Genomic DNA, 26,850 nt, shown 5'->3' on the forward strand with positions numbered 1-26,850 from the left:
CGAAATGTGGGTCGAGGAGAAGCAATGTGGATCTCCTCTTTCTACAACCAGTGAAATAAGGAAGCCTTCATCAATCTTTCCATGCACATATTTATTACAAAATCAGATATTTATAGGCAATTAGAACAGTTTCTACAATAATAAAGTTTAATACTTTAAATTACTTAGGAAAATTCCACACATCTTTAAGTATTTAATTTAGTATTTCTATTGTTTCTTAAGATGAGTCTTCTTAGACAACACAATAAAAACATTAAAATGTTTCTGTTTTCTTCTGCGCTGCAGTGTAAAGCTTCATGTACTGCATTCTTCATTCTCACATGAACATGCTATGTGTGCATCAACAGTATCCTGCATATCCTCTGACTTCTGGTCAAATTTCATCTGTTTGTCAGTCATGCTAGTAGCCGAATCTGATGGCAAACAAGAAATGAAAAGTAAATAGTATGCTTCAGAAGCAGTTTTGCAAGATACAGCATTTACCTTGCACTAGTCATTAATTACACCAGGCTTGGCTTCTTCTAGCTGTTATGCATATTTTTATCTGACTAACTCAAGCAGAGATGTTCAAGGAAATCCACTTGAGTAATAAGTAATTTCTACATTGAAAACTACTACTTCCATGCAGAGTTTTATTAATAACACTTTTAGGAAAGGATATTATGGTCTTGAAGGAAACAGACACGAACCTATCATCTATGTAATCTATATCTACCTAATCTGATCTCTTAATATCTACTATATACTTATGAAAGGGGCATACCCCAGTATTACTGTACCTGTGGGCAGGAATCCTGTCCACAATTATCCTTCTATTGCCCAAATCAGCTCAGGGAAATAGGATCATGCCCAAAGGCAGAGATATATAAAAATATAAAAGATGAGGATCCCTGTTTCAGGGTTCTGTATATAATCCTGAATCATCACATGCTTCAGTGCATAGGTTTTCTGCAGAATCACAATGTTGAGTGTACTCTTACACTGCCCTTACTCTGTTAGATCAAAGCACCATGAAGGGGCATTCAATTTAGATTTTAAATGCAACAATCAGGAAAAATGGTAAAATTACAACAGAAAAACATCTGTATATCACTAAAAAAAAGTTTTACTTATTAGTGAAAACAGGGAAAGGTCTTCAGTCAGACCAATCACATGTTTTGAGTGTAATAACTGAGTCAAGGCACCGTTTGGGCAGCTCCAATTCAGCAAGATTTCTGTTGACTTACCAGCTGGAAGACAGTGGAAACCAACAGTTACTGGAGTCGTCTGGGTGGCAGAGCATCCTTTCCTACAGCGTAGTACAGGCTCTGTAGAGTAGCACTTTGACTCTACACCCGCAAGCTGAACCGTCTTCTCAAGCTTCACAAATGAACGGTGCAGTTTACAAGCTGCAACAGAATCATTGATGGTAGTTTACATTCTTATGTACAAAATCTTCAGATCTCCCCAGACTGACCCATCTGCCAATGATGTTTCACATTAGCAACCAAATTGCGTCTATAAAAACTGTATGTTGTTCATAAGTAAAGCAGCATCACTGACTGATAAGCTTTTCAAATTAGCTACGGAGCTACAAAAAGTTAATTTCCAGTGTAACTGGTTTAATTTCTAGATTAGGATGTAGAAACATTGTCATTCCAATAAACATTTTGCAAAGTAAACTGGCTCACATTCAAAAGCTTTGAGTATTCATCAGTGGAAAGAAAAAGGGTATTTCTGACCAAATAAAAATAATCACTAAAGAATTACACCATTACCATTGTCATTCAGACTCAAAACTGCTGCAGGGAGCAAGCAAAAGTCATTGCTGCCAGCCAGTGATACTGGTCTCATTTTGGTTTCCCAGGACAAGCAGTTACAAGTGTGTGAGAAGCTAAACAAGCCACAATTTATTCCTGACTATAGGCTTTATTCTCTAAAATTTCAGCAATTTCTTCCATAGGTTGAATGGAAACACAGTGTGGGCACTACTGACTGTGTGAATTTTATTGTGTACATGCCCATGTACTGCATGTACATCTAAAGCAAGTTTGATGCCCAGTATTCTTTACAGAGACACGCAGAAAAATAACAGTTAATGTACAGCTAAACATGTAAAAGTCATCTCCAGGTAGCAAGTAAGTCCTTCCCATCAGGTTTACAAAAGCAACATGCTTGTTTTCCTACCTCCACTATGGTATGCTGTTGCATCATAACCTCAGTCAAGAGAATGGAGTACCACATAAGATCCTAATCTACTGGAACACTTAAAACACAGCTTTTATTTTATTTTATTTCAACAATGTAATTAAGTCCCTGGAACTGCTCGTGTACTTAAATGCTTTGCTTGACAGGTTGCACTGGTTCAAAAATCAGATGTTCAGCCATGGTAATTACTAATCCCCACCTGATTTTTGATGGATCAGATACTGGCTGGAAAATGCTGTTTGCTCAAATCAAATATTACATGTGAATTTATCCTCTTATATATATATTTTTTAATCTTCTTAATTGTTTTCACTTTAAAACTGAAACAAAGCTTTTGTTTCAGCTTATTTCATTTCTACTTTTTTCTATTTTTTTAACTTGTAATTTCTTATTATTTTCTAAACTGAGAAAAAATGTTATACTTTATGTAACTTAATGATTAGCCCTTTTAAAATGTGTTTGTTTTGTTCCAAAATGTTTACGGATTTTAATTTTTTAAAGATTCTACAATTTCTAAACAATTGCAGTGATACTATATTGAATTCATTACAGCTTGCATACCTCCTCTACAAGGTGTTTCTTCCAAAATCCAAGAATGACCAAAGGTCACAGCATCTTTAGCTAGATATCCATTGGGCATCCGATATTCCTGTTCACATTCTGCATCATATTTTCCACATATTCCACATGTTTTCCCTGCCATCCATAAAGCAACTTGAATCTTCAAGAAAAAAAAAAGTCAAAAGCATTTCAAATTAACAAACAAACAAACAAAATCACTATGTAGTAGATTTTTTCTATATAGATGCATTCCAGTATAAGTTAATGCACAAACATTTAAAATGTTTGCTGTCTTTGCTGAGAATTAAAAAGCATCTCACAATCAGATGCCAAACTCCCATGATGCTGGTGTCTTTAACTGTATTAGAGCCTTTAAAATCTAGTGTGCCCGTCTAGTGTATTAAGTTATTAATAGTCTAGACTATTAATATGCTGAAGTTTTTGTGTGATGGATGTTTTCCCAGTAGGCGATGCATACAGTATGATACTATTTTCTTATATTTCTGTTTCATGTTTTTTCTAGTACAGCCTTTAAAACGTAGACAGGAGTTGAAAATATTTTTTTTTCTTGCAAATGTGCTGCTGACTCAGTCTGTGTATACTCACAGGCCCATTTTCCGGCACACACCTGTTCTATAGGGATAAGGTATTACTGTTGGTGAAAGATTCTTATGTCTCCTGTTCAGGAATAAAGAACAGCACTCTGCAGTGCTGGCTGAAGTATCTTCTTGGTTTTGTTTTTTTGGGGGCTCTGGACAAATTTGGCTTTGGCACTATACACTCTTGCACTCATACACAGATTTAAGGGAATCCAACAGAAATTTCTCAACATCAAAGCTCATGAAGAGGAAGAACTATACCATGAATGTGTGTCCATCAAAGTATAATTTTTCAATGCCATAGGCTGGGGCAACAAGTACAAGGCCTTGCTTTTCACTGTGGATTCCCAAAGCAGCACCTAGAAAAAAAAAGAAAAAAGAAAAGAAAAAAACAAAGCCAACACTAAAACAGACCCAATTTATCTTCTTTAAGAAAATGTTGCTGTCATGTTTTTAAAACTTTTGCCTCTTTTGCTTTAAATTCCTTATTTGTTCTCAAGAAGCAAAAAAGACAGAAAAACAATGCAGAAATGTGTATATATAGAAAATAGCTGTTTGTAAAATGTTGGAAAACAATTTAATTACCACAGATTTATTATTTCTCTTTGGGTTATTAGCATATCATGTTTATTTCTAGAAACAATTACAGAGCTACCTTTAATATCTGTGCAGTTCTGCACATAATACAAGGCCCTGACTATACTATATAGGAGTAAGAAAATACAGAAAACAACATGATTGTCACTGGAGCCATTTTTAGCATAATTATCACTTACCAAGTGCATAATAATTAGGACAGAGCTCAGCACTGGCAGATGCTAACCCACTTTCAGCAAGATTTAGCCTGCTTTGAATACTACAGATATACAGTCAGGAAACACCTGCATTGTACATTGCCCCTGACTGCATTGCACAGAATGAGGCAAGGTCCTCCTGTGTCCTTTCACAGAAAAAATATTCCTGCTTTGAGAGAAGAAAGCAGGCTATTTTTTCTGTATACACACAGTAGTCCATATTTATTCCTATCAGATTTCAGAATGCTGACCAAATTTATACCTACAAATCAAAATAGGAAAATCTTTGATATATAAGGGTGGTGAAGTTTAGAAAAGCTTTACTTCAAAAAGTTTTACCAAGCAGGGCTTTATAGTATATCTGATACAATTCTTAAATTTGCAACTCCAGTGGGAGCCACAGTAATGTATGAAATGTTGGTTATATTTTGCTTAGTTTGGCTACTTCAGGAGTTCTACACTCTAATATGTCTTTATAAATATTCACATGCAGCTGAGTGAAATACAAATTCTTAAATAATAATCTTAAAGCAAAAGGTACAAATACTTATTGAACACAAACTGGGGAAATTTTTATTAGAATTTTTTTTTTGTCTTCTCTTTCTTTCTTTCTCCTAACATATACGTGAAAATGAAACAAAACAGATTCTGCATCACCTACCAGCAGATACGAGTGAAACATTTGTTGAGGGGCTTTCAACCCCATCCACCAGCAGTTTCAGCTGTCCATTGGCAGGATGCATATCAATTTCGCTGTTAAGAAGAAGAGCATTCATACCCTGTTTGTACCACATTCATACACACGGATTGACAAAATTATTTTACTGCTTTCCAAATATCACTGGTCACAACATGAACTAATTTAAACTGCTTAAATTACTTCAGGGGTATTCTTGTCACCTAAAATGCAGGATGATGTCATAGGCATCACATTCAACACGTATGGAAAGTAAATAAGGAAAATGCTAAAATCCCATGGGCTGCTGAACAATTTCAGTATAGCCTAGATCTAAGCTTCTCCCCTGTTAAATGTGGACAGTGTAGTCCCTCACAATCCCAGCATCTGGCAGGAGTTACTTACTGGCTGCCAAGTTTGATGTTGATGGCTTTAAGGTTCATAGCTTCTTCAGCATTCCTCATCATCACCAGGAACTTAAGGTCAGGGCTACAATCCTGAGCCAAGATGTGATAGCAGTTTGCTGGCATCGTGTAGTTAAACTGGACTTCATTAAAGGTTGTGATCTTGTCGTGCGAAACTGAGCAGCGAGCTGTTTAAATAGAAAGCCAGTGAATATTTGCTTTTCCATAAAAGAAACTCATTAAATGGAATGTTTTATTTTTAATGGTATATTATTTTAGCTTTATATTTCTTTTTCGTTATGTGATATTTTTATATGGATTACAGGGGCTTCTGTTTACCAAGAAAAAAAATAGTCTATCTAACAAAATAATTGCCAGAAATTTTAGATGTTACCAGGTCAGATAATTGTCAATCTTGATTTTCCTGAAATATCCTTGCTGATTTCTGTACTATAAGCACAATTTTCTCTCCCAATTGAATCATCCTTGCGTTATTACAGTTTATGTCTTAATTAACTGGAGACAAATAATGCCAGAAAAAAAATCAGAAGATTCTCAAGTAATTCCAGAGACTGCAGATGTCCTGCTTCTGAACCAGATTAAATCCCAACCTTTCAAATTCTCAAGCACTGCAGAGGGGGCTTCAGCAAAGACATTCCAGATTGGAGGCTGCAGCTCTGAAGCTGGTATCCTTGGACCTACAGGGAGTGGCAGGGGAAGTCTCATGGCTTTTTCATAGAGGATCATCTAAAAAGGAATTCAAAAGCACAGTCAAAACACACTTGTGACAGGTATTCACAGCAAACAGCTGAGATAGCCTTTTCTCCTGTTTTGAAATTGATTTCAGTCTCTTCCACCTTGGCTGACAAAGAATTTATATGAACACAAATCATCTGACTCACTGTCCACGAGTTTTTTGCTTCTGGTGTGTGTCATTCAGATAGCATTTGGGAGAGAATGAATTATTTCCCTTCAAAGGTGGTTAGGGGAACACTTATGGAGTACTAGAGATGGAAATGCATTTCTTCATGAGTACCCATTTTTTTCCATGAGCAAAATCACTCTATGAATATACTTATATATGTATATATACCAAAAAAAGTCAAAAATAAACAAAAGCTGTTTTCATCACTTACACCCAAACTGAGGCTTACTTTACTTAACTTTTCTTTCTCAGAATTCACCCAATGTAATTAAAAAAAAAAACAACTCACTTTTCTACCAGGAAAAAAAGAAGAAAAAAAAAGAGAGAGAGTGAGGATAATGTTTCATATTTACATCAGGAAGCTTGATAACAACATCACACGTCCTTGGAGAAGTCAGAGCCACGACCACCCTGGCTTGTCGAGAAGGATTCTTGTCCATTTTCTCAGAGAACCCCAGCATAAATGCAGCCCCAGGGACAAAATTGTAAAACCTTCAAAAATTCAAAAGAGAAAGATCTGGTGAAACAGAGAGGCAAAAAGAGGCACATCCAAACCCATCTGCCTCACATCTATGTGTAAGTGGCATATTCAGGATCATTGGTCATGTCCCCATTAACCACTCTCTGCGTTACTGATCAAGTGTTCACTGAAAGGAAGAATCTGTTCCTCAGTTTTCAGTAATTTCGTCCAGCATGAGGAATTACTGAACGTTACTACAGGATGGCTACGATTTCCCATTCAACTTTTATGTCCAAAGACAGTACTCAGACAGATCACAGAATTTAAAATAGCTGGTCCTTTAATCACTAGAACCGCATGGGTGGATACTGATTTTTCACAGTTGAACAATATCATAAATGAGTGACATAAATGAGTGAGACCAAAACCTCACCATTCTGCTATTGATCTGACACCTGAAGGAACCTTAGGCCACTCCAATTTCACTTGTACAGCAGGGTGGCCAGCAAACCGCCCAGTTACCAGCTCAGTAGAAACCTTGTAGTCCTGGCAATTCCGGCCCCATTTCAGGTAACCCTACAGTGGAGAAATGATCCGTTTTTAAACACAGGGAACATGATTTTCCTGTGATGCGTATAACTGTACATAACTATTTTTTGAGCCTTACCACTGCCTTGTGAGCATTGAGGACTGAAGCATCAGCACAGAGCTTCCACTTGCTTGAATCTGTGAGGTTTGACACAAATACCTGCATCCGGGGCCTGATGGAATCGATATCAGCATATACCACGAGCTGGAGGCCTCCTGTCTTCTTATTGTTACTAATGCCATTCAGGAAAACAGCTAACACCGGTGTTTTGACATCACCCAGAAATTTAGGCTAAGAAGAAGGGGAACAAAGTATGCAAAGAATGTCATTATAAAGGAGTTACTATGGAACATTTTAGATGCAAGATCTAGATGGATAAATAAAAAATAAAAAACTGAACCGCAAATATATACCAGCATATGTACCATACCTATAGATGCCTATAAATTCTCACGCATATGTCTTAGCGTGCATGTGCCTCTGCAAGCACAGATGGATTTTATCACTGTATTTGATATGAGCCAATATTTGTGCATTTTACTGAGCTGATACCATGGAAATGTTCATAACATTAGGATACAGTAATGGCTATATGATTTAGGCTTTATTGTTAACACCCGTGTATTTGCCCATGAATAAAAAAAAAAAGTTGTTAAATTTAACAAACATCAGCTATCAGTCGTATTCACCAATCCTTCTCACAATACCATCCACCAGCAGCTGTCCCTCTCTTTACCTGCCTGGTTGGTCTGCTGCCTTTCACCTCAGACTTCAGCTGTGGGCTCTGTGGGACAAGCAGGTGCCCGAACAGCACCCCAGCACTAAATATAATCTGTTACATTTCTTCATTAAGAACCTCCCCCCTTGACAGCTGGACAATAAGCATGCTACAACTTGCAATTCCTTCACTGCATTTCTCCCCAGGCAGCAAGCCTGCATGCATCAGCCTGGGTGCTGGTGAGGAGCCAAGGTGCTACATGCCATCTCTGGAGCGTGCCTTCTCCTGAGGCTCCTCTTAGCCTTGGTCACTACTACCAATGCCCTGGCACTGCACCTCCTCGTTGCAGGGGGCACAAGATCAGTCTCTATGAGTATCTGTTGGGTTGGATTGCTATGAAGGCAGGCTTATGGTATGAGTGATCCTCACCTTGCTGCAGAGGAAAGTGTGTGGGGGGGAATTAAGTGTCTCTCGCTCTTGGTTGATACCCAACACTTGACAATTTCTTACTTCTCTCTTTCCCATGTCTTAGCTGTACAATTACTGTAAACGTATGGCCACTCTGCCATTTTTCCAAGCTGTCAAAAACCCTAAAAATGATGCAACTAACCCGGGAAGCAGCTCGGGATGTGTCATGACTGGATCTTGTAGAGGAGTATGTGCTGCTGTATTGGTCAGCTGGGAGTTTCCTTTTTGGGAACTGCAAGAAGAAAATACATCACGCTCAAGAAGGTAATGTAAAATCACACTTGAGGAAATTGCACCAGAAGGTGCTGCAGAACATTATCTGTCATGACACTTATTAGTGATAAACTTGCATTCCAACACTGAGCAGCTCAATGACTTGCAATATAATATGCTTCATTCTGCTTAATATGTGCCCTAAAAATCTTGTTTAGTCAAGTAGATGTGACCTCTCAGAAGAGACAAATAAGGAACACACACCTAGATGAGAATTCCCCTTTGTGAAAAAGCAAGGAACCAGATCAAGCCAAACTGAACCAGCCTCTTGTTTCAATACAAAAGATCAGAACTGATTCAGTTTACATCTGGAAGGGCCTGATCACCTGGAGGACATATTGAATGAACCAAATGACTGGAAAGGATGAAATGAATAGAGACACACAGCCAAATGTTTTACTTTTCAAGGAACACTCATAACAATTTCACTGCCCCTGGCTGTATCACACCCTAGTGAGATATCTTCTGCTGAACTAAAGTACCATAAATTAAGATATCCTCCCACATTTGTCAACACACCTACCCTAGTGTGTGTCAACTATGATTCCAACCCAAGACACCAAGTGATCAAAGCCAGGCAAATGTCCCAGGCTTTGGTAGAGGCTTTGTGTCTACTTTGCAGAACCACAAATCATGCACACAACACAAAGGAGAACATATCTCCCTGTCTTTTTGAGTCTCAGAAGAACCATCATGGTCAATTTGGTGTTCTAAATGTTATCATCACTGTAATTTTCCTCAACAAAGACAACAAGTGGTCTTTAAGGTTTTTCATTTGACTCACGACAGATTGCAATCTTAATTTACTGAGGAAAGAAAACTCACCTCTTGTCTGTGTGCTGATCTAAAGCGGTACTGATAAATCTCATGACCTCCCTTTGAAAATAACAAGAACAAGATGAAAAGCCTCAGAAGAAAATAAATGCTGCAATTACATTGAAATCTGAGCACTGGGAACTAAGTAAGAATTTTACTAATTATCATTCATGCAGAGTATGCTTAGTCACAAGCACATAATGCAAGACTTGAAATAGTTTATATAAAGCATTAATGTTCCTACTGCAAAATTAAGACAGAAACAGACAGTGTGTATTGACAGAAAGCAGTGAATTGGCAAAAAATGCTTCGCTGCCTACAACAAAAGTTTCAGCAATCTTGTGGAAACTTTTGAGATGTTTCAAAGGAGTCATCTGATCCAACGATTGCAGGTGTGTTAGCAGAACAGATTTTGAAATTTTATGTTCCTAAAATTTACTGTGTCAACTCATAATTTGATGCAAAGCCAACTGCCATCAGGATTGCGATTCACAAATATTAGCATCAATTTACTGACAAAAATGAGTTACCCGTATTTTGGAATACATGCTGCTGCTGCTGCTGCTGCTGCCATCTTCCAGATGTCCTGAGTGATGCCCATGGCTACGGTGACTCACTGACCTACTGCTACTGCTGCTGCTACTGCTGCCATTCAGATATCTTGAGTGATGCCTATGGCTGTGGTGATTCACTGACTTGCTGCTACTGCTGCTAGCACTACTACTGCTACCTTTGCTGCTGCTGCTGCTGCTTTTGCTGCTGCTACTGCTGCTCTTGCTGCTGCTACTGCTGCTCTTGCTGCTTCTGCTGCTGCTACTGCTGCTGCTGCTACTCTTGCTGCTACTGCTGCTGCTGCTGCTACTGCTACTCCTGCTGTTACTGCTGCTGCTACTGCTACTCCTGCTGCTACTGCTGCTGCTCTTGCTGCTCCTGCTGCTACTGCTGCTGCTCTTGCTGCTCCTGCCACTACTGCTGCTGCTGCTGCTCCTGCGGCTTGTGTCTTTGTTTCTAGTTTGCTTTACTTGATCATTGTCATCTTCATCTATGGGCTTTCTATGATCAGGAGAGGAAGCAGATGATGAGGAAGAAGAGGAAACAGCTGAGGAGGCAGAAGATGAGCTGGAGGGAGTTTTTGCATTGGGGTCTGTCCCAAGCTCTGTTAGCATAGTGTTTTCTTTCTTAGAAGGTCGCTTTTTCTGGTGTCGTGTTTTGTTTGCAACCTGCAAAACAGTTCAAAAGGAAGTGCAAGACAGGGGATACATCTGGTTCTATATTACAAAATAAAATATCCCTGTGTGCCAGATGAAATGCTCACCACCGCCTTTCGGTAAAACTTCCTGGCCTCACCCACCACAGAAGCTGCATAACTCACTCAGATCCACTCTTCCCAGATGAAATTTGCCCTGGCATCGAGGACCAGCCCCAGTTGGATGCACCACTTAGAATCAAACTCTGCTGACATGACACGGGCTGACAGCCCCAGCACCCTTCAAACTAGCCCCATTCTTGCTTTCCTATGCCAGTTTTCCACACTAGCCTTCAACACTTGACTTCATTTATTTGAAAATATCTCCCCCCATGCTCAAAATCTCTTACCTTGAACACATTGTCAATGCCTAGAATCTTCTTCAGTTTAGCTTGAATGTCCTCGTATGGAGATGTCTCATCCTCTTCCTCAGACTCTGAGTTTACTTCATGAATTATTTTGGAGGCTGCTCTGGATCCTGCCTGAATCTCCAGCTGAATTTTGTCAATATCAGCATCTGTTTGAACTGCACAGCAATTGCATGGATGAGAAGGTTATACCTCTTCAAATAGCACTAACAAACCTAATAAGAAAAGGCTTGTCCTCAGTACTGTACCTGGCATCAAAACAATTTTAGCTTCATGTTCTCCAATTAATCTGTGCAAATACGTATTTTTTATGAAACTGGCATCTCGTGACCTTCTGAAAAAGCACAGCTGACAACCAAGACGATGCAGTTTGATGCAAATGTCTCGTTTATGTATTTTTCTTCTGGTGCCATGGAGAAGATCCTCTTGAGAGCTATGGAAATGTTTACTTGGAATGCTGTCAGGCCCCTGCTGCAGCGGAGATGAGCATGTGAATACCACTGGGAGCATATCATAGGCAAGAATAAAACTGCAGACGTGCAGCACAGAAGGGGTTAATCTTATTATATAAGAAAAAGGGAATAGATTACCATTGTGAAACTTTCCCTGGAAGCTCTCTCTGTTGGATTGAAAGGTTCTTCCACGATATTTGATGAAGAATCTCCTGGGAGAATTGAGGTCCTCTTTTCAACACCTAGTTCTCCTATGTTTCTTGATACAGCAAAAGCCTTATGTCTGTGGAAATATGCACAGAAAATGGCAAATAATTCCAAAGCCATGTTTTTGGATTAAATTAATTATGTCCTGTCAGTGCCACATAACATTACAGAAGTATGTTATTTGAACACAGGAACTGCATACACAACCATATGTAGAAGTATTGTTAAAGTTAAATAAGAGAAAAACAGGAGAAACATCACTGGAAGTTTTCAAAGCATGGCAAATTTAAACAAATTTCAAAAACATGAGAGACATTCATTTAAAAATAAAAATAGAATAAAAAAATTAACAAAACAACAAACAAAAAAAATTGAGCTCCTAAATAATTTAGGCATCTTTTGATTTTTATTTCCCTTATTCCTATCTCTTGCTTTTTACACTAAAGGTTATGCTACACACTGAAAAAAATCACACTGCAGAAACCTCCATAAGTCAGTGAATCGTGAACTTCAGGCTACTTTCTGTTGCTGAAGCATTATGAAGTAATGCCACTGTACCTTCCAACCAATATCTCAGTTTCCTCACGGCATGGATTTGTTTCAATCTTAATATTTTTCAATTTCATGTCTATCTTGGCATCAAACTTCATTGGCACTCTCATCTGGACCTTGCCTTGAATTTCAACAGCATGTTGAAAGTATTCTGTGTTGACACCCATTGTTGCGACTGTATGTACGTATAAGCTGAAACAGAGCACAGTGGCCATATGTAAGACAGGTGTTCTTTTTTAGCTTGAGGTTCCCCCCTTTCATAAAAGACTTCCATTAATATCTAAAGATTTAGAAAACTGCCATACCTTGGGTTTATGTCAGACCGAATCTGCATGGTGGATTCAAGCAACTGAGAAGGTCTAAAATCTCCAGTTAAAGGTGGGGTCATCTTTCCGTCAACTGCAAACAACAAAACAACATTTAAAGATGGTAAAACTGAAAGAAATGACTTGAATATAAGCAAGCCACTGTTTTCAGGAATAGGTAATCTCTTCTGTTAATACAGCTAAAAAGGCTGAAAAACAAGACAGATGAGATTTTTCTCAAGTCCGAAAAATAAACCATGCAGAAAACTTGTTCTGTGTTCAAGTGCTTCAGCCCACAAGGATTTTGGTGATCTGCTGTTGGATTTCCTCCAGTCTTGCAGTAAGGACCCCAAAATGGACACAGAACTACTGACGCAGCTTGAAATGCGATAAATAAGGGGAGAAAAACATTTTGGCGTTTGCTCTGCCCTTGCTTTGGCAGCCACGGCTGCAGTTGGCCTTCATCACCACAAGGGCACACTGCTGATTCACTATCAGCTTGTCCACCAGGCCTCCCAGGCCCTTTTCTGCAGTCGCTGTCTGTCTGGGTGACACCCAGTCTACATACACTTGCATGGTTTACCCCATCCCAGGTGAAGGACATTTCATGGCCTTCGTAAAATTCCAGCGCGCTTGTGCTGGGCCATCCCTCCAGCCTGTCAGCATCCCACAGAATGGCAGCCTGACCCCCCGCATGGTGACCTCTCCCCACATTGATCTCATCCACAGATGTGCTGAGGGTGGCTTCTCTTCCAAAAGTTCAGATTGTTAACAGAGACAATGATCAAGTGCTGACAACTGAGGAGCATTGCTCCTAGCAAGCCACTAATTAGACCCTCATCTGTTAACTGCTCTTTGAGACCAGCAGTCCAGACAGCTGTCCCTCACTCTGTAGTCCATCCATCCAGTCCATACCTCCCCAGTTTGGCTAAAAGGATGTTATTCAAAACAAAACATAAACCAAGCCAAACCAAAAAACACCACGGCAAGGAGGTGGGGCACAGTTTCAAAGATGTTATTAAAACAAGCTAACAAAAAGCAAGAGCAGCCAAGAGAGGATGCATAGAGAGTGTAAAAAGAGCACAAGTATCTATATTTCATTCTTCATCCTTATGTGGTGTCAGCAAAAGGAAGGGTGACTATCAACCTCAATTAAAAGTCTGTAGCACAACCGTATGATCAGTGAATTCTCTTCATGACAACTCATACTTGCCCATTTATTCTGCTAAAACAGAACTCTGTCTCTTTTCCAAGACTTCTTCTCTTCCTGCCTTCTCTAATGCTACTGTTTAAATCCTGCTTAGTGTGCATCTGCCTCTCTCAGCAGGTACCCCCTTCTGCCCATTCCTGCAGTCAGCCCCCCACACAGCTTTCACGTCTTCTGGCCTTCAATGCTGTGACCTTTCCCTCTGGTTTCCCAGATTTCTCACCTAATTTCTTCTGTCTTCAGTGCATTCAAACATAAGGCAGAAATCAACTCTGACCTGCTTCTCTTCAAACATCTTTACTAGCGCCCCTCCTGTGTTTCAAAACACTACAAAAATCAGTTGTTTTTTTCTTCTACGTCCTTCTCTGGCCTCTCTCAGCCTGTCCCTCCCAGCCCCTGCTCGGAGCTAGCACAGCACATCTCGTACTCTCCGACTCACCGTTGGCTGCAGCACGTGCCAGGGCCGTGGTGTATGACCCGTATTCCAGCGGCAGGCCGAGGCAGCTGGGAACAATATATCGCAGCTCTCCCATCCACACTGGCTGTGTCCACTGCCCTGAAATTCCATTGCGGATCTGGTTGGCAATTCTCTTCATCGCTGTGTTTCTGTCAGCAGGTTCTACTATCGTCTGTCAGCAAATAGAGATCCAAGAGGTGAGGATATGAAATTATGATGGTGTCAAACCTCGCAAAGAGAAGTAGTGGCCCCTGGTACCTTCATAGCTTGTTGCAGGACTTCCTTATTGATGTTGACATAGGCCACCTCTTGGCCAAGTATTTTCAAGTAGGCTGATATCAAGGGGGTCTCTGTCGGCAGCTCTTTCCATCCCAGCAGCTAGGGAACAGATAAGGAAACAAGCAAAGTTCCTTAATGAAACACTTTATAAATGACAATTTAGCAAGGTGATGAAGACTGTTAATGACAAACCTCCAATTTTCTTTTGCCCCTTGCATCTCTTTACTTTTTTGTTAATAGCTTAGTGTCACTATTTCAGATTTACTCCCTACCATTGAGACAGATGCCCACAAATAGCCTTCCATCCACAGGTATTCTGGTGAAATAACATTTACTCTAATACGGAGGGTCTGGGCCATTTGTACCATTAAACCCAGTCTGAAAGCACAGCACCAGATAGAGAGATCTTCTTGTAAACTAAGCTAGGTAAATGAAGGGAGGGAGGAGAAAACCTGCCAGGCATGAGAGATGTTTTGTGCAGCAACAACCACCTTCCCCCTCGCCTCCCTGCTCCTTCTGCAGTCATACCTGAAGTGGGGAGGAAGCAGGGCAGCAGTAAGACCTGTGAAAGTTATCATAGACATTACAGGAATAATGTCTTCTGCAGTCCCACTGCAAATCCCTCTCTCACAGAGATATTCAAACTGACTGCTACATGGGTAACACCCTCCGAGACGGACTTAACTACTATGATAAGCCTCACTAAATACCACTTCATATAACCCAGACATAACATTACTGAAACCACCTACGGTTTTTCCAAGCTCCTTTATCTTCTTGTACGTGGGATATTCAGCAAACGGAATATTTCGCTTCATTATAACATCTGTGAGGCCTTCCACTCGAACGCCAACCTACCAAAACAGCATGAGAAGGAGTGGTCTGAAACATACTTACAGAGTGGAAACTTAGTAGTCACATTTTTAATTTTTTTAATTCGCTTTATTTGTTTTATTGTTGATTTAAGTAAATATTTACCTCCACCAAATCAGCCACTGAACCTGCAGAATTTGCCATCAACTTGGAAATTATTGCTGATGGGAACATTGTTCCTGGGCTGTTCATAACAAAGACATCGCCAGCAACACCAACTCTATAGTTATCTGTGGTAGAAGTAAACAAAAGACACATCTTTTTTCTAACCTTCTGCTTAGCATTCAAGATTGTATTTCTGCAGCTCTTTCAATTACTGACTCTAAGATATATCATGACATAAGCTTTAATTGTTTAGGCTCAATTTAATAAATGGTTACTCCTGTATTTTTAAATATGTGACTGTTGCATTTAATCCAATTTCTTTTTCCAATGCAGAATCTTTTACAGTATTACAGGAGGCTGTAACAGCAGGGAAATGAAACGAGAGACCATTTAACTGACATGAAGTATGCTAAATACACATTACTGCAGCAAAAGGGGAAAGCTTCCACCATAACTTTTGAGAAGGAAGAGATTAATTTTCAGGAAGAAATAAACTAATTGTTTCAGAAACTAAACTTATCAAGTATCTTACAGAATCTCTTCTTGCATCCAGCAGCAGTGTTAATGGAAAGAACTTTCCTAGACATAACTCACACGGGGACTGGCAATGTTGTATTTCTCCAAAGGACTTAGTATCTCTTAAGAGATTTCTGAAGTGAAAATTTCCCAGTCACTGAAATGCTTTACTCACCAAAGTAACCACCAACACGAATAACCTTGCTGTACCGATAGCTCAGCCTGTCCAGTTTGGGGGCCAGCAGCTTAAGGGCGATATTGCAAGCTGAAGATCTGATCAAAATAAGAAAGGTAATAATATCCAGAAATAAACTGCACTCCACCAGAATATGAAACTGAATTCAATTTGTTAGCATATGCGTGATTACTAACAAGAATGTTGCAGACTTTATTATTTACAGAAAGAAAGCGCACTTTATTCCTGTCTTTACTTACATGTTGTACATATACGGTAATCTGCTCTTTGACAAAGCCTTCATGTGGGAATACACGAAACTGGCCACTTGCAAATTGCTCTCCTTCATCACCACATTAGCTATCGTTGTTATTAAAGGAAGGGCAGGCCTTGTCTCAAAGATAACAGCACAAGCCATCATTCGCACTTCAGGGAGAAGTGACTGGTCTGCAAGGATCTGGATGAGATATCCCTGCACCTGTAGAGAGGTAACATTATTGGGAATTACCAATAATTTAGACTTTTTTTGCAGAATGGATCTACATATAACCCACGAGAAATATGGGAAGGGGGTGGGAGGGGTCACTATCCCTGCAGAAAAGCTTCCTGATCTGGCTTATTGTATGGTTTCATATTGTTGTATTAACACAACTGAATGGGGCCACATGAGAACAGCCCCAAGGAGAAGGGATGGCACTGATCTGAAATAAATGTCCACGTATCAAAAAACCATCAGCATGGCTTTTTGCATTCAGAGGCTGACATTCAGAGATCGGTGAATAGATTTGGAAGAAACAACTGTAGATAATACAATGGATTTGTTCTTTGCAGTAACCCAACTGACACAGTGAAAGTGCTTTACTATTTTAGGCGGTACTTACAGTTCTGGGGTCCTTCCAAGCTATTTTTCTCAAGGCCATGATAGCATCAATCTGAATGTGGGTTGGGATATCTGAAGCACTGGATGAAGATATCGGAAGGAACTTCAGGATGCGCTTTAAGCTGGCTGGTTCTCCCATGTTACCAATGCACTTCAGAGCTAATTTCATTTTGTCTTCACGACCCTTGCTGATTGCTTCATCTGCCAGGTCATGGATAGGCTATGGAAAAAGCACAGTTAAACCTTTTCTGCCTAATGTATACATCGGCCACAGTGATCTCCTTAGACACTAAAAAGCCTATCACAATAAAGCAAATGGTTTTCATACAGGTATTCAGTGATGGCTGAGAAAAAAAAGGATGGGAAAACTGTGTTTTCATTTATTATCTACATTAGTAAAATGATTTATTGCCTTTGTTCTGAAGGAGAACTATGAAGTGCGTATTTGTCCAACTGACAGTTAATAGTCAATTGAAAAATGTATAGCTGACATTTTCATACTGTAGCCGAAAAGAGTTAAGCTAAAGTACATTAATAAGCTACTAAGAACAATCTGAGAAAAAGACACCCACCTGAAGAGCTTCTTTAGGACATGCTGATGTCTGAGAACAGTATCTATTGACCACAGAACTGTATCCCAAGCAGGCAACTTGTTGAAGCATTGGACTTCTCTGAATTCTAGAGCTGGTCATTAAATCCTGTAGGAAAAATAAATAAATAAAAATATATCAATGATGCATTTTCACTTAATATTCTTTTTTTCCTATTTAAGAAGAGGAATATTGACTAGAGATGGGAAAAATCCTGTTCAGAATAAATGCTTACACTTAATCATAGTGTCAAAATATCTAATGTTTGTATTAGTGTTTTAACTTGCAGCTCTTTCCAGTTTATAGGAATATTTTTGCAATTAAAAGAGCTATTTAAATGATGTAACACACAAACCACCATTTATGTTTCAGAAGTAAGAAATAATGTGGACAAAGGTTTGTCTGTAGACAGCACGACGCATAACTCCAGCAAACTAAAATGGGAATTATTCTCAGAAGCTGTTATAGGAGAAAGGCTTTTACATTACTGTAGCAATATAGAAACACACTCTTCTCTCATACAGATAATGCCAAAAGAAATTAATGGATCACGATTTGTACAAAATTGTTATACATGAGGGGAGAATCTACTTTAATAAACTTTATAACCAATGGTTGTCATCAATTACCATTCCTTCTGTTATCAAATTGGAAAGATTCATGTAGATTTACTCACTGCTGCTATTGGAAGAGTGTGTTCATCAACCTTCATTAAATGGAAAGCCAAAGAAACAGTTAGAAGAGTCTGAATGTAGTTAAGTTCATCGTTGCGAATTCTGGTCTTAATGAATTTTAGTGCTTCTGTGGTGCCACTTGCAGAAACTGCGCTCAGTAGCCATCGCCTGCAAGTAGGTTAGAAAAATAAGTCCTTAATTTTAGCTCTCAATTCTCAAAAAAAAAGTAAAATTCCTTAGAAGACTGTACACATAAATACCTGTAACGAGGTTTATCTGAAACTTGTCTCCAGATAGACTCAAGAGTGTCAGCGCTTGCTATTCGGCAGAGCTGGACAAGCTCTAGGAATCTTTGTGGAACATCATCATGGAAATCTTGTTGGTTATTCAGGACTATGTGTTGCAGTGTTTCTACTATCTGAACAACAAGAGAAAGTGAACACATAGTTAATTCCTTTGGTATTTCTGATCGTATTTTTGATCACTTTTATATTATCTTTTGATTAGGAAAGCAATTCAAAGACTTAAAAATTCTATACCCGTTGCTCGGGGTTTTTTGTCTTGACTAGCTGAAGGGGCATCTGTGGCAGTACATCCGGGAACTGGTAGCGAAGGCTTCCATAGCTCTGCATGGGAATGCCTGGGGCGCTCCCTCGCTCACTTCTCACTTCCAGCAAGGTAAGCTGTTGTCTGTCAAGAAACAGAGAGGAATGAAAAAGTGTCAGGTAAGGAGTGAATTACCCCTCTCTCTCTCTCTCTCCCCATCTGCCTCGTCTGTCTGTTGGTTTGATGATACTGAGACATTACCTCTTTTAGTCTTTACGGATTTTCCCAATCCCAGTAAAATCTTACAGTTTTCTAATGGATAAAGTCCTCAGATTGGTACAAAATAGTTGTTATTCTCGCTTTGAGAGGCAGCCCCACAGCCTGCCTACCTTGCTTCCATGACAGCAACCCCAGTAGGTTCGCTGAATGGCGAGATCTGGTACACCTGCTGCGACGCAACCTCTGTGATCAGGGTGCCACTGTCCGACTGCTTGAGCTTGTAGGAGAAGGCCGCAGTCCCCTTTACCAGCCTTTCTTTCTAGAGAAGGACAGCGAGACCCAAATAGTAAGTGGCGACAGAACAGCCATGTTTGTTGTGAGGAAGGTCTTTTCACGTCTCACATACCATCGTGTCGACAGGACAGGGATAGATGTAAGCCATTCCAACACTCTTCTTCACCTTCTCCTGGCAGTTATTTTGGTCTACAGTTTTGGTAACAGAAACTCGGCTATTCTTCCTGTCTTCCTGGATGACGTACCTTGTATGGCAAACACCTCCAATTCCAGCCTGTATAGATGAGAAGAGATAACGAGACTTCCTAATTATAACAGGATTTCACCACATGAGAGAAAGTTTTACTGCTTCTGAAGGAGCAGTAGGAGAGTAAAGATATTCTGAACTTTGTTTTGGGTAAGGATAAGCTATGTTTGGGTAAGAATATACTGAATTATGTTTTGAAACCTGTTAACTTGACTCACAAGTTACCCTATTGAACTGAAAAACTGAACAGAAATGGATATTTTAAACTCAGTCAAGGAACTGAGAAAAAGTAATCAATTAATTAATATCAACAATGAACAAATAAAATGCAGCAAATAGCTGTATCAGGGAAGCAATATAACAAATACATTCGTAGCTAACAATTCCTTTTTTCTTGAAAGTATTACATTTTACATAAAGCAATTTTACAAATGTCTTTAAAAGATCCAGCAAAAGTAATACCTTCAACACATACACACACATTTTCTTTTTTGTGAATGAAAATCAATTTTTTTTCATGATGGATGGCTGAAAGTAGATTAAAATAAACAGGAACATGAAGGAAGTGCACCTAAACAGAACACATCCTTTCAATAAAGTAGTTTTAGAATAGGAAAAACAAACCTCTTGCAATTCATAGACATTCTGTGATTTTTTAATGGTTATCTGCATCATGTTCAGGATTCCTCTCACTATGTTAATACACGTATCAGGGCAGTCTTCTGGAGCATAAATGTTTCCGATCCGTCCACTACTGTATTCAAATTTGAAAGGCCGGCTGAAACACGATGAGACCATTTGTGTGATTTTGGAAGATCGAGTGAACGGATCCCTGGGCCAGACTCCATTGTATTCCTCCACTTGTGGGGAGCGGACCTGAGAGGAATTTTAAAAAGGACATTTATATGAATAAAATTACTTTGGTACTAAATATGTAAACAGATTGGAAGAAATTAACATAATCACTAGTTATATACTCTTTCCTTCCAAATATAGGCTCAGATATCCATACAGCAGTTGATTCTTCCATCTCTTGCTTACAATGTAAAGCCAGTACAAGTCCAAGGTGCTCAGCAGTGTTCTTTTGTGGTACAGAAGCAGTTAACATACCCCCATTATCTCTCAGGAAAATTTTAAACATCAACTATATAGGTAAAAATATTATTCAAAAAAAGTAATAAAAATAGATTCAAATAAATTTATCCCTATTTTTCAGCTTTAAATTAAAATAGCTGTACCAGGTTCTGCTTTAGACTAAATCTAAGATAAAAAGGTAAAATCATTCTATTTTTTTAAAGTCTTAGAAAGTTTCATTTTAATTCCTCCCCTCCCAAAATGCTTGTTGCTTTGACTAAATTACTTGTCATATTTGATAGTTGTGAATTGCTTAAATCAACTCATTTGTTTGTTTCTTTATAATTAGAAATGTGTTTATAAACCTTTTTTTCCCCATACGGCATAATACAAATCAGATGCAATTTCACTAACTTTGGGGAAGTTACTGCTAATTCAGGTGTCTCTCCAAGCACAGCCTGGTGCACACATAACAATTTCAAGATGAAGACTATGATGAGGAATACAATTCCTAGCTCATAGCTTTGACATCTTGCCTTCATTAATGAAACAAGATCTACTGCTCTGCTAAAGCTCTTGTCACTGAACTCTGTGCCCAGAAAGACGCTCTTCTTTGTAACTAAATTAAACAGACAAATAAAATATTTGTCTGAAACATTTATTTTGGACGTGTCAAACCCTATCTATAAGAGGCATGCTTTCACATGTAAAATCTTTTCTTGCATTATTCAAACACTAATAATTGCTACGTGCTACTTTTTGATGCCTTTCACTTTTTTCTTTTCAAGTGTGTAAACATAATCTACACTTATTAATTGCCTGCATGACCATGATTTTACATACCCAAGTCCAGGCTCCCCACCAAAGTTGGAAACATTTGTTGAGAATTGAATTGAATCTTAAAATCAGAGCATGCTTGAGTGCCTTGAATTAGAATTAAACATTTTCTAACAGAACTCCTGATTTTGGCACCTCTATTTCTGACAGAAAGTCATGAGAATCACCTGCTATGAACAATTTTCACAACAAGCACTTGTAAGCGGTTGGACGCTAAATCACTCCTCGCTTAAACTTCAGTTTGCAGATCATTCTCTGAAATCTACAGCACTAAGTCTCCAGATCTGTACAATCCAGATCTGTACAATGCAATGAAATGAACACGATTTGCAGTTCAGTATTGATTGGTATGTTTGGAAGCAGATGCGATACCTTGAGGAGGTAAGTGTTCTCTGATAGCCCAGTGATCTCTAGCTTGCTGCTCAAGCGCACACCAGCTTTTGCCAAACTTCTTTCTTGAAGCCCATTCAACATAAAGCCTTCATAGCTGTACAGGTAACTCTTTCTGCTACTGAATCCCGGGTCTGCGGGAAATAACAGCCATTTTCACAATAGCTGTAAGCATGTTCTAATAAATAGTCATCATAACAAAGTCACTGATAGAAGCATATAGACAGAAATTCACTTACCGATGTCAAACTTCTGGCTACCTGCAAAAATAGATGGAAAACCATGTAAGTAACATTTAGTCTAAACCTAACTCTTTTCAGTGAACTCAAGAAAATTCCAGGAAAGAGGTATGAAGAAGGGATGTGTATGCTTACCTACAAGGGTGAGCACTAGGGCTAGTATGATTCCCCTCATAGTGAAGGTGAATGGGGCTCTGCCAGGCATGGCGAGACTTTTATGGAAGAATGCTCAGGAACACGTGGCTGTATTCTGCTGAATTCTCAAGTTTTTTATCAGTTTATGTAAACACTTCCCTTTTTGCAATCATACCTTCTCTTCACACAGAAAAATGAAAATCAAGTCATACCTTGGCATCCCACTGTTTTTTTGTATAAAACTTTTGTTGGATTTTCCAAAAGTTTCCACTTATCCTAATAAAAAACTCTTACAAGGCCATTTGCAATAAATTTACAATAGACATGTTACTTGATTCCTAGACTGAGTAATGGCTGGCTGGTGGTATGTGGTCCTGCCACAGATGAGATTGATTTTGCCCAGGTTATGTTGACCTGGCACCTGACACAAGCTGTTATCTAACTGATAGTAGCCCAATTAACAAAGTAGAGTCAGTGTCATATACATTGACTGTGTTCTCTCTCTTACCTCAGCTTTGGCTTATGGCCACCCCTGTGGACAGGAGACAAGGGTAGATTAATCTTTGCTATTCTTATATTTATATGTGCACCAAAGCACGCTTAACATCCAACTGAGAAAAAATATATTTATTTATTTAAATCACAGGATCAACGTGTCCTTTCAGCTCCGGTCACACTGACCAGAAATATTTTTTAAATGAACGAAGGTTTCATAAGCATTCTGTAAATATTTTGTCTTCCAAGGTAAATGACAGCTAAACATGAACAATTAAAACCCACAGGGATTCTCAGCAGCAAGCAGGGAGAACAGAAGTGCAGGTCAGCTAGAACTTCTGCATTTCCTAAAGAGCCAAACACAAAATGCAGCCAAGTACCTGAATTGATGCAGGCTTGCAGCCAATTTCATCACTAACAGTGATTTACATTGATAGCACAAGAACACATTCACGAAAGTGCTCTGTTCTAGAAATGTCAGGAGCATGGAGGCAACGGGCCAGGTGTCTTCAGAAACGGGAGATGCACAAAAAGTTCTTGCCCTTTTTGAACGTGGTGATAGATAATCATGAAAAAGGACAAACGAGTCCTTGTCAACCACACACACAAAAAAGTTAGCCTTCCAAAGTGAGCTGGGTGGCAGCTGGATCAACAACAAAGACCAAAAAAATGTGCAGGGTCTTCCAAGTTTAAGGTTAGCTCTGGAGGGGCAACTTCAAGCAATGCAGACAACTGGGGGCTTCAAATCACACGAAAAGCCTTTAATTCTAGTCTAATTCAAAATTTATGACATACTGGTTATTCAGTCACTTTATTTCTGTTCCCACAGTACCCACAAGATTTGCCACAAGAGAGTAGTTTGTGGCAAACAATGTTTTAATGACCACAGATGAACTGTGTGATTTCGGTTCTAGCATTTTCTAGTAACTGCTCTTCCTAGATTGTTGTCCCACAAGTTTTGACTTTTTCAAATGGATCTCAACTGGATTTTAAAATCCACCTGGGGTTGTGCAACCTCTGTTTTGGAAACTGCCATAGAATTCATTTCAGAATACTACAGTGTTGTTGCAAGAATTTGCCAGAAATGTCTCCTTTTACATGATTATCAACCTATTATTAAGTTTAAGCAGACAAGCACACTTTGCGCCTCGGTGATAACCTCATAATGATGCAAGGCCAGCTCTTCCCTGTAACTTTTTTTTTTTTTTGTAGCTGACCATTTCTTTACAACAAACTTACATGTTAAGCATTACAGTTAGTTGCAAGTCTTGTACTCACGTTTTGTTTTGAGTTGTGCATGTACATGAGTCCAACATCAATGTGAAAACTAGAACAGTCTGTGTTATGGGTTACTGCTTTTTGTGTAAGTACAGCACAACTTCACTGGGAGTAGTCAACACTGGAGAACAGATGTATTGTAATAAATAATAATAAACAAACTATCAAACAACATGAATATTTCTCCCAGGGATCAGTTTTTGGATGCAACTATATCTTTCAAATCTTGTCATCTACTTCCCTCCCAAATTAGATTGGGTGGGGGTGGTGAAGAAGCAAGCATATCTTTACACACAAAAGCTTTGTGGTAACTGCAACTTCAAAAAAAAAACAAACGACAAAACAAACAGAAAAAAAGAAAGCACAAGTAGTAGCATGCAACACACAAAGTATTCCCATCATCCTGGAAATACCTATTTTGTGTTCAAGAATAAACTCTTTAAATAGATATTATTTAGGAAATTTACTAAGTAGTTACCTTGGTCCAGTTGAAGCATACACACAGTATTCCCAAAGAAAAGCAAGGATATGGTCTGATTTTTTTCATACACATTGGAGTATTTTCGTCCTGCTGCAACTAAGCAGAGCAAGTCTGTAGAAGCTACTGGAAGCAGTACTTCAAATTAGGAAAACTAGGAAGGGGTCTGGTTTGTAGGGAGAAATTTTTCATAAGTAAATCTTTTGTTTATTATTATTTTTTTTGCTATACAGCCTGTTTTACAAAAGCTATTTTGTATCACCCTCAAAGAAAAAAAAAATGGAAAACTTAACAACTGCAAACTAATCCTGGAAAGTAAGGTCTCCTACCTAATCAGACTTACATTTATAGTAAAAGCACTCTCCCACCATGTAGACTGAAAAAGAAACCTAGATAGCAGCACGCAAAGCATGCCAGATTTACAGATTTTGTGAAATAAAACACCATAGAGTGTGAGAGAACAACCCATCTTTTCAGTATCATGCATAGCTAGCTAACAATAACTTTGCATGTCATTGCACTGCAGCTACCACTTCTTGTTCCTTCTTAATAGGCCACCTGCCCCGTCATCTCAAATAGGTGCCTATGCGTGGTCACACACCTGTATGGCATTCCTCTGAGTAGTCTTCCCCTCTGCTCCTCAACAGTCTATGATTATGTAAGATCCTAAAGTTCTTATACTTTGCTGTGTTGGAAATAATGTCACCATCTACCAACCAGGACGTGAGTAGCAGTAGCTTAGCAGTAGCTGCAGTTTTAGAAGCTCCCTGATCACTGGGTATGGTAATCCAAAAACTCTTGGCACACTCGCCTTCTTTACAGAGACAGGACTGACTCTACCCCAGACTTCCAGAACAGACCTGTAAGGTCAGCTCAGGCCTCAGTTGCATACATACTTCTAACACAGTTGGTTCTTTCATATAAGCATTAAACTGAATTTCCACTTCCATGTCATGGGTTACAGAAAGTTAAAGCAAAAAGTTAGTATAAAATATTTATCAGTTCCTAATCATTCAATAAGCACAAAAGATAAAATAAGAAAATAAATAAAGATAAATAAGAGAAAATAAGTAAATTACTTTCCTCTTCAGAGGCATTATCATCTTAAAAGTGACTGTCATGAAAAAATACCTAGTCAAAAATCCAACTAAATTATCCAGCAAGAACACATTTAAGTGTTCCAAGAAAGCACCAAAAAACACACCTTAATTACTTCAGAACAGCAGCAGCCCCTAGTGGCATCCTGTTAATTGCCTTAACAATGGATTTACAGATCTAGTGGAAGGTGTCCCTACCCATCCAGAGGGGTTGGAATTAGATGATCTTTAACATCCCTTCCAACCCAAATCATTCTACGATTCCATGATATTGAGTAAACTAATAGTCTGAAAATAAGAATCTTGCACGTAACCTGCTCTTCTCTCATTTAATTGTCACTATATGAAAATATTCAGTTTACATCTTTGAGTATGCTTTTGGATACTACTTCTACTCTTCCATAACTAAAAGTCACATAAGCTCTGTTCAGCCTGGGGTAGAAGGTGTAAGGTCAGCAGTACCTATACAGATGATATCAGTAGTGTTCACTTATTGTGAGGGAACTGGAGAAATGTTTTAAAAGACTATAAAAAAAAAGAAATGATATTTCAGCAGAAAGATATGACCAACCAGATCAATATATACAATTCTGCATCTTTAAGGTTCCATACGGTTCTTACACAGCAAGTATCCTCCACAGCTTGCATTGACTGCTACCTCATTTTGAGCTGTAACTGAAGGCACTGAACTAACCAGCAAAAACTTCAGTGTTTTCTATCTTAGCTCCATGAAGAATTCTGGTTTCCTCTCTTTCTTGTTATTCTATTGTTACTTTTTTTCAGGTAGTCCAGTTGCTCTATTACAACCAGGTGTGAAGATAAGGGGCACAGCAGCAACGTCTTTTCAGCGTAGGGTTCTAAGCTTCAGAGTTTTTCCTTCCTATGACCCTGAGAAGAGCAAAAGTTTCTTAGACACCTTCCAAAAGGTCAATTAGACTAGGGCTGGAGCTACACCCGTGCATTAACAAATACATGAACATCCAAAAGAGAAGAGATGAATGCGTAATAGGCAAGAAAAAGTGCATGCTTTGTATTCAGTTGAAGGAGACTTGGGTTATTTCATCTACACGGCTATTTTTTTCAGGAAGTTATAAACACAGCAGATTTCTCTAGGACTACCCCAAAAATTCTGGAGCCTACTAAAAAGAAACAAAACAAAATCAGC

General features: G+C 38.9%; 1 protein-coding gene across 12 annotated transcripts; it reads right to left on the reverse strand.

The window, feature by feature from the left end:
- Positions 1 to 26,802, reverse strand: LOC308199081 (vitellogenin-2). 12 transcript variants are annotated; one of them, XM_080602574.1, is made up of 36 exons: positions 24,932 to 26,802; positions 24,589 to 24,714; positions 22,203 to 22,223; positions 21,946 to 22,097; positions 20,287 to 20,538; positions 19,528 to 19,689; positions 19,292 to 19,440; positions 18,896 to 19,046; positions 18,617 to 18,774; positions 18,359 to 18,524; positions 17,665 to 17,790; positions 17,094 to 17,312; positions 16,473 to 16,690; positions 16,213 to 16,310; positions 15,522 to 15,646; positions 15,296 to 15,397; positions 14,523 to 14,642; positions 14,247 to 14,436; positions 12,601 to 12,694; positions 12,302 to 12,487; positions 11,675 to 11,819; positions 11,333 to 11,552; positions 11,067 to 11,242; positions 10,001 to 10,690; positions 9,480 to 9,530; positions 8,524 to 8,613; positions 7,274 to 7,486; positions 7,040 to 7,182; positions 6,500 to 6,638; positions 5,833 to 5,968; positions 5,223 to 5,409; positions 4,803 to 4,894; positions 3,609 to 3,706; positions 2,749 to 2,908; positions 1,227 to 1,388; positions 1 to 413 (listed from the first exon to the last, which is right to left on the reverse strand). In XM_080602574.1, exons 1-36 carry the CDS (start codon positions 24,957 to 24,959, stop codon positions 295 to 297), a joined length of 5,664 nt encoding a protein of 1,887 aa, XP_080458700.1. In that variant the 5' UTR covers positions 24,960 to 26,802; the 3' UTR covers positions 1 to 294. The 12 variants fall into 12 exon arrangements, with proteins under 12 accessions (XP_080458700.1, XP_080458703.1, XP_080458702.1 ...); XM_080602579.1 differs by having other exon boundaries at positions 2 to 413; positions 11,333 to 11,555; positions 24,589 to 24,678; XM_080602575.1 differs by having other exon boundaries at positions 2 to 413; positions 11,333 to 11,555; positions 24,589 to 24,687.
- Positions 26,803 to 26,850: the final 48 nt, after the last annotated feature.

This window comes from Anser brachyrhynchus (genome assembly GCF_964034855.1).
Source record: "Anser brachyrhynchus genome assembly, chromosome: 8".
In the NCBI taxonomy this organism is placed as follows: Eukaryota; Metazoa; Chordata; class Aves; order Anseriformes; family Anatidae; genus Anser; species Anser brachyrhynchus.